Source organism: Cebus imitator, unplaced genomic scaffold (assembly GCF_001604975.1).
Source record: "Cebus imitator isolate Cc_AM_T3 unplaced genomic scaffold, Cebus_imitator-1.0 Scaffold121, whole genome shotgun sequence".
NCBI classification, from domain to species: domain Eukaryota; kingdom Metazoa; phylum Chordata; class Mammalia; order Primates; family Cebidae; genus Cebus; species Cebus imitator.
In genome coordinates this window covers 881,799-890,665 of record NW_016107436.1, presented here as the reverse complement: position 1 = coordinate 890,665, position 8,867 = coordinate 881,799, and the positions used below count along the sequence as shown (strand labels likewise).

The 8,867-nt window shown below is 40.0% G+C and overlaps 1 protein-coding gene across 1 annotated transcript in view; it reads right to left on the bottom strand.

The window, feature by feature from the left end:
* The window catches only part of PPM1E (protein phosphatase, Mg2+/Mn2+ dependent 1E), a 266,871-nt gene that overhangs the window by 28,007 nt on the left and 229,997 nt on the right, over positions 1–8,867 (bottom strand). Inside the window, exons 2-3 of the mRNA XM_017539718.2 lie at positions 6,085–6,207; positions 1,981–1,985 (exon numbers count right to left, since the gene is read on the bottom strand). Coding sequence (XP_017395207.1) covers positions 1,981–1,985; positions 6,085–6,207 — 128 coding nt within the window. The remainder of the gene's footprint in view (positions 1–1,980; positions 1,986–6,084; positions 6,208–8,867) is intronic.

Here is an 8,867-nt window from a genome sequence, read left to right as displayed (position 1 = left end):
GAGACGGAGTTTCACTCTTGTTACCCAGGCTGGAGTGCAATGGCGCGGTCTCGGCTCACCACAACCTCCACCTCCTGGGTTCAGGCAATTCTCCTGCCTCAGCCTCCTGAGTAGATGGGATTACAGGCAAGCGCCACCATGCCCTGCTGATTTTTTGTATTTTTTAGTAGAGACGTGGTTTCACCATGTTGACCAGGATGGTCTCGATCTCTTGACCTCGTGATCCACCCGCCTCGGCCTCCCAAAGGGCTGGGATTACAGGCGTGAGCCACTGCGCCCGGCCTCCAGGTGAACTTTCTAAACATTTTGACAAGTTTGGGCAGAAAAACCTGTTGCTATTGTGTTTGGGATCACATAGAACTTGTAGATTTGGAAAAAACATATATCATTTTCATACTGAGTCTTTTCTAAGAAAAAATTATATTGTTTTTTAAACTTAAATCCTTCTTATGTTGCTTGATAGAGTTTTAATATAAATCCTTCATATTTCTTAATTTATTCCTGGTTATTTATTTGCTATTTTGAATCAGATTTTGTTTTGTTGTAATTATTTTTTTCTTATTATTATTATTTTTTTTTTTTGAGATGGAGTCTTGCTCTGTAGCCCAAATTGGAGTGCAGTGGTGCAATCTTGTTTCACTGAAACCTCCACCTCCCAGGTTCAAGGGATTCTCATACCTCAGCCTCCCAAGTAGCTGGGATTACAAGGGCATACCACTATGTCTGGCTAATTTTTGTATTTTTAGTAGAGACAGAATTTGGCCATTTTGGCCAGATTGGTCTTGAACTCCTGACCTCAAGTGATCCACCCGCCTTGGCCTTTCAAAGTGCTGAGATTAGAGGCATAGGCCACCAGTTAATTGTTTTTTAAAACTAGCAAACATTGCTCTTTCTTCCAGTAACATTTCCTTCTTTCTCTCTGAGACCTTGTGATTCAGGTTTAGCCAGGTAGAGAATCCCACTCCTTTGGCCACAGTGATTAGGTTCAGGAATGGGAAACCATCCAAGTTGGGCCAATTAGAGTAAATCCTGTGGCTTATGTAATAACAGCTGAGAAAATCTACTCTTGTTTTCCTGCTCAACTTGAATATGGACAGATGAAGACCTGGGTTCCTAGCAAGTCATACTGCTACCTCATGGAGTGTGAAAATGAAATCAAAATGAAAGAAAGTACAGCTGAGAGTTGGAGAAATGCCAGATCCTGTTGAGCTCGTTTGAAGCCTTGAATCTACTTGTGTATCCCTTATTCTGGAAGACAGTCCATACATTCTGTTTTGCTGAAGATAACTGAAGCTGTGTTTGTAGTCATGTACAATTGACAAATTCTAGAATATACATTAAGCATAACCTTGACATCCAAGATATATCCATCTAGGCCTACTTTACAAAGAATATTTTAGAAATTAGGAATATTAAGTTTTATCAGATGTTTCTTTTGGCATCTTTAGAGATTATTTTTCTTTTGCCCTATTAATAGATAAGTTCTGCTACATACTTCCCAATATTTTGTTCTTGATGTTTTTTATTCACTGTTGTTTCCCCAGTATAATAAACATCTATAGTAGGTCCTCAATAAAACATTCACTGAATGAATTAACTGCTGTACTCAATATTCAAATATTTTACTTAAGATGTTTGTTTGTTTGTTTGTTTTTTGAGATGGAGTCTTGCTCTGTTGCCCAGGCTGGAGTGCAATGGTATGATCTCAGCTCGCTGCAACCTCTGCCTCCTGGGTTCAAGCAATTCTCCTGCCACAGCCTCTTGAGTAGCTGGAATTACAGGCGCCCGCCACCACGCCCAGCAAATTTTTGTATTTTTAGTTGAGATGGGGTTTTACCATGTTGGCCAGACTGGTCTGGAACTCCTGATTTCAGGTGATCTGCCCACCTTGGCCACCCAAAGTGCTGGGATTAACAGGCGTGATCCACCACACCCGGCCTACTTAAATTTTTTTATGTTGATCGCTAAGACTGGTCTCTCATTTCCTTTTTTAGTCTTGGGTAGATTTTGGTATCAGTGTTATGTTATGCAAATTTTCCTTCTTTTTCTGTGCAACTGGAGCATTCATTTTAAAAAGGATAGGGACCAGGCACAGTGGCTCATGCCTGTAATCCTCTGGGAGGCACAGGTTGGGTGGATCACTTGAGGTCAGGAGTTCGAGATTAGCCTGGCCAACATAACAAAACCTGTCTCTACTAAAAATACAAAAATTACCTGGGTGTGGTGGTGTACACCTGTAATCCCAGCTACTCAGGAGGCCTAGGCAAAAGAATTGCTTGAACCCGGGAGACAGAGGCTGCAGTAAGCCCAGATCGTGCCACTGCACTCCAGTGTAGGTGACAGAGAAAGATTCTGTTTCAAAAAATAACAAATAAATATATAATTTAAAAAAATAAAAAGCATTCGAATTATCTACCTTTCTTTGATCACCTGAAAATGTTCACCTCACCTGTAGAGTCACCGACTCCATGGCCTTTTGGGGGACAGTTCCTGGATAATTTTCTCAATCTCTTTCTTTTTTGTTAATTAATTTTTTTCTAGAAAACATCCAGGTTTTCAAATTTACTTACAAAAACTTTTTATCATTCTTTAATTTCCTCTGTATTAGTGATCATTTTCCCTTCTTGTTTTTAATTTTTACAGTAGGCTGGGCTTAGAGGCTCATGACTGTAAACCCAGCACTTTAGGAGGCCAAGGCAGGAGGATCACTTGAGCCCAGGAGTTCAAGACCAGCCTGGGTAACGTGACAAGACCCTGTCTCTACAAAAAATACAAAAATTAGCCGAGCATGGTGGTGCATGCCTGTAGTCCCAGCTACTCATGAGGCTGAGTTGTGAGGATTGTCTGAGCCTGGGAGGTAGAGGCTTCAGTGAGCTGTGATCATGCCACAAGCCCTCCTGGGTAACAGAGTGACACCCTCTCTCTCAAAATAATAATTATAATAATTTTTACACTGTGACATTTCAAATTGTTTTTTTGGGTTGTTGTTTTTGTCACTGTTTGAGACAGGGTTTCACTCTGTTGCCCAGGCTGTACCACATAGCTCACTGTAACCTTAAACTCCTGGGCTCAAGTGATACTCCTACCTCAGCCTACCAAGTAGCTGAGACTACAGGGGTGCATGCCACCATGCCCAGCTAATTTTTAAATTTTTTGTAGAAATAGTGTCTCACTATATTGCCCAGGCTGGTTCTCAAACTCCTGGCCTAAAGTGATTCTCCTGCTTTGGCCTCCCAAAGCATTGGCATTACAGGCATGAGCCATGACACTTAGCCCTCAAATTGGTTTTAGGTTATCTGGACAAAAGCTGTATCTATCAAACTAAATTTGTACCAAGTGAGATATCCAAGGTCACTTAGCAAACATTCTGTTAGGGATAATGTAAACATGAAAATAACTTTAAGGATTTTTAAAGTCTGTTTTTGGAAACAACCAAGAGGAAAGACAAAAGGCACTTCAGTGAGGACTTTAAGGTAGTGACAGCAGGCCTTATTCAGCACACTCATTTCCTGCTTTGATGTATGGATAAACACAATATGCCCCATAGAGATTCTCTGTGGTGCAGTTCACACTGAGTGATTTTGGTTAAATAAAGGATTTCCAAATAGTTTAGAATAATAGTAGATCAGTCTGAATCACAGCAGTCGAATGGAGAGATTACTAGGTAATCTTTTGAAAAAATAAAAAATCAGAATAACCAATTATGTCCACCAAAAGAAAACCTTTCATTTCACTTTTGCTATCTTATAGGGATCAAAAGATTCTTCCAAAGTAGGCATGTAGGGCAACACTCTAATCTTTCTAGATTAAGTATTCTCCTTCTGCAGGGAGTAGTGTAAGACATCAGTATATAAATACTTGCTGCTTGAAATGGAAAAATAAAAAAAGGATGCAAAAAAGTGAAAACTGTCCAAAGTAGCAGTCCACCCCCTCACAGCTGTCAATTACTCAGCAGTCATTAATGTCACTGTTCTGAGCTGGAGCTGAATCAGCTGTTACCCTGGCTGGAGTGAAGCAGAATTTAATCTATCTTTTCATTATAAGGCTTTTACTCCATGCATCAGTAGCAGAGGAAAGACCAGTACTTTTTAGCAAGAATTCTATCCAACTTGACTCTGGAACAATTTGATTCTAGGTGAATCAGTTACTCTCAGTAAAAACAAGAAAAGTAATTCCTTCCTTGCCAATTTTCTGTCACAAACAATCTACAGAAATAAAGGAAGAACAGAAATGTTTACTTTTATAGCTGCCTCACATTCTCTGGAATCCAGCTACTCAAATTCATTAATATATGCTTTGCTCCATATATACCATGTTTAAAGGCCAATGCTTTAAATAGAACAAACTGTATGAAATGTTAAAATTTCTTAATTTTTGATTAGTAATTCTCTAATTTTTTTATTTTTGTGAGACAGAGTCTTTTATTTATTTATTTATTTTTAATTTTTTTCACCATGTTGGTCAGGCTGGTCTTGAACTCCCAACCTCAAGTGATCCGCCTGCCTTGGCCTCCAAAGTGCTTGGATTACAGGCGTGAGCCACCATGCCCGGCCCATGAGACAGAGTCTTGCTCTGTTGCCCAGGCTGGAGTGCAGCTATGCAATCTTGGCTCATTACAACCTCTGCCTTCCAGGGTCAAGCGATTCTCCTTTCTCAGCCTACCAAGGAGCTAGGATTACAGGCACACACCACCATGCCCAGCTAATTTTTGTATTTTTAGTAGAGATAGGGTTTCACCATGCTGATCAAGCTGTTCTCAAACTCCTGACCTTATGATCTGCCCGCCTCAGCCTCCCAAAGTGCTGGGATTACAGGTGTGAGCCACTGTGCCCAGCCATAATTCTCTAATTTTTATAAAAATATTTTCTTTAGATCCTGTCAAATACATATAAGCCTAAGATAACAAACATAACTTATTTAAGAAATAGAGCCTCATAATTTCCCTGGAAAAGAAATGTACAATGATCTATGCAATTAAATAACATTTGCATATTTATCATAAAGAGCTCTATTTACTGGTAGATATAATTTTTTTTTTTGAGATGGAGTCTTGCTCTGTTGCCCAGCTGGAGTGCAGTGGCATGATCTCTGCTCACTGCAACCTCTGCAGCCTGGGTTCAAGCGATTCTCCTGCCTCAGCCTCCTAAGTAGCTGGGACTACAGGCGCGTGCCACCACGCCTGCCTAATTTTTTTGTATTTTAGTAGGTGAAACCCTGTGGATGGTCTTGATCTCCTAACCTTGTGATCCGTCCATCTTGGCCTCCCAAAGTGCTGAGATTACAGTCATGAACCACTGTGCCCGGCCAATATAAAATTTAATATAATTAGTGAGAAGTTGTGTTGCAACTGATTTAATATTTCTATCTTTTAACTTGGACTTTTTTTTTTTTTTTTTTTTTTTTTTTTTTTGAGACAGAATCTTGCTCTGTTATCTAGGCTGGAGTACAGTGGTGTGATCTCGGCTCACTGCAACCTCCGCCCCTCTGGGTTCAACCAATTCTCCTGCCTCAGCCTCCCAAACAGCTGAGACCACAGGTATGCGCCACCATGCCTAGCTAATTTTTGTATTTTTTTTTTTTAGTAGAGATGGGGTTTCACCAGGGTGGCCAGGCTGGTCTCAAACTCCTGACCTTGGGTGATCTGCCCACCTCGGCCTCTCAAAGTGCTGGGATTATAGGTGTGAGCCACTGTGCCTGGCCTAACTTGGATTTTTAAAGGTAACCTAAACATTTCAAGTAGGTTTTGCTCAAATTCTCCCTCCCTCACTCACTCATCTTTTTTGCTGTTATCTTCACATTCCTCACTTTAATCTTCCCATTCATCTAGATATCACTTATGAAAATCTCCTGTTGCTCCAGTTACCTTCTATATACTACTCTACCTTTTTCAAAATACACTTGTATTTTTCTCCTCTCCCCGCCTTCTATTGTTTTGGAAAAAAATAGCAATTTTTTTCTCCTGCTACCACTATATAAATAACCAGCAAGTAAATGTAATTAGATTAAGTATCTTGCAGGTATTTTCTGTGGACAACTACACAGAGAAGATTCTAGTATTTTTAAACAAATAATGTAGAAAGGAACTCACCCACAGTCCCTTCTGTGCCATCCGTTTCCTTTGGGATATAATGTGCAGAAAGATCACTCTGAAGGACTTCATCTGATGTGGCTCTGGCTAAAGCAGCAGCCAAAAAGGAAGGACAGTTACTGCAAGAAAAAAGATAAAAGGCTATTTTCAGCAAAAGAATTAGGCAGTAATACCTTTAACATTATTAATAATTACATATTTTTAAAAATAATTACATATTAATTATAACATTGTCTCAAAACAAAATTACACCTTTAAACAATATTCAATTAATATTTATTGATTGGGCACTATGAGCACTGAGTATATATTGATGCATAACACAGACATGGCTCCTTACCTAGTGGAACTAGTGACAGATGACAAACCAATCGGATATAACTTAAAAGTGGGATAAGTTTTATACAGGAAACAAACAGGATACAACAACAGAGATAATAAAGAGGGGTACATACTTATTAGATAGAATGGTCAGGAATGCAATATCTTAAAGGTTGAAAAAGACTCAGTTATGTGGGACTGGGAAGTTAGGAGAGAATACTCCAGGCAGAGAGAATAAAATTTACACAGAACTTTTTTTTTTTTTTGACTCAGTCTCGCTCTGTTGCCCAGACTGGAGTGCAGTGTGGTGCGATCTTGGCTCATTGCAATCTCCACCTCCCAGGTTCAAGCTATTTTCCCATGCCTCACCCTCCCAATAAGGTCACCATATTGATACCATTGGGACTACAGGTGTGCGCTAATTTTTGTATTTTTACTAGAGATGGGGTTTTACTATGTTGGCCAGGCTAATCCTGACATAAGGTGATCCATCCGCCTTGGCCTCCCAAAGTGCTGGGATTACAGGTGTGAGCCACTGTACTCAATGATACAGGACCTTTTTGAGAGCTTGTTACATGTAAGGAACTGAAAAAGCCCAGAGGAAGTGAAGCATAGTGGGTGAGGGGAAAGTGGCACAGAATAAAATCAGAGGAACAGGCAAAAGACCAGATACACGGGCCTTTTAGACTATAGTAAGGAATCTGAATTATCTTCAAAGGGTAATGTGAATTCACAGAAGATTATGAGCAAGACAGTACTCATAATTGCTCTACATCAGACATATGAATTAAATTATTGCTTTGACTGCTGTATCAAAGGAAATTAGAAGGGAGCAAGAATGAAGGAGGGTAATCAATAAGGAAGTTGTTATAACCCAGGTGAGAAGAAATATAGAACTTGTTGATGACTGGATGTAGCAGTGAGAGACGGAGAGAAAATAATTAAGTCTGATCCTGGGTTTTGGTCTGAGCAACTAGGTGAATGGTAGAATCATCAGCCAAGATGGGGAAACCAGGAAAAGAACAAGTTTGTGAAGGAAGTGGGATAAGGTAGAAATCGAGTCCATTTTAACATTTTTTTTTTTTTAATTAAAGATGAGTTTCACCATGTTGGCCAGGCTAGTCTTGAACTCCTGACCTCTGGTGATCCACCCGCCTCAGCCTCCCAAAGTGCTGGGATTATAGGCGTGAGCCACTGTGCCCAGCCCATTTTAATATGTTAAAATGAAAATATCGGCTCAGCACGGTGGCTCATGCCTGTAACCCCAGCACTTTGGGAGGCCAAGATGGGTGGACCACCTGAGGTTAGGAGTTCAAGACTGACCTGGCCAAGATGGTGAAACCCTGTTTCTACTAAAAATACAAAAAAGTTAGCCAGGTATGGTGGTACACGCCTATAATCCCAACTACTCAGGAGACTGAGGCAGGAGAATCACTTGAACCCAGGAGGTGGAGATTGCAGTGAGCCAGTATCATGCCATTGCACTCCAGCCTAGGCAACAAAAAAAAAAATACCATCTAAAAAAAAAAAAAAAAAAAAAAAAAAAGATGGAAATGCTTGAGATGTCCTAGTCAAGGTGTCAAATGGTTAACAGGATATTCTAATCTGGCATTTTGAGATGTTATGAAATTTGGAAGTTGCAAACATATGGATGGTATGTAAAGCTATGGAAATAGAAATGAACTCCTGAGCTCAAGCAATTCACCTACCTTCAGCATCCCAAATTCCTGAAATTACAGGTGTGGGCTACCACACCTGACTGACCTGCTCTATTTCTGACCTGAGCTGGTTCATACCTCCTTAAGCAACCTGATGGTTCTCTGCTCCCAGAAGGTCACCATATTGATACCAAACTTAGTGTAGACACTGGATTGACATAGCACACTATAGGCCAGCACTTATGGACAAAGCAATCCTTCTGCAGCAGCCTCCCAAGTAGCTGGGACTATAGGCATTAGCCATCACATATGGCTCAAAATAATCACATTAAGAAAATGCAATGAGATACAAGAGAATATATACAGACCAGTTAACAAAAATAAGAGAAATTCAATAAAGAGATAGCATAAAAAAAGAACCAAACAGGAATCTTAGAGCTAAAGACTTCAATGAATGAAATAAAAAATACAATAAAGAGCTTCAACAGCAGACTAGCCTAAACAGAAGAAAAAATTTTTGAACTTAAAGACAGATCTTTTTAAAAAAACTTAGGCAGAAAAAAAAGAAAAACTAATGAAAAAAGTCTACAGCACTTATGGGACATCATTAAGGAAACAAATAATTGCATTATGGGCATTCCAGAAGGAGAAGAGAGAAGGTGTAGAAAATATATTTAGAGGCCGGGCGCGGTGGCTCAAGCCTGTAATCCCAGCACTTTGGGAGGCCGAGGCGGGTGGATCACGAGGTCAAGAGATCGAGACCATCCTGGTCAACATGGTGAAACCCCGTCTCTACTAAA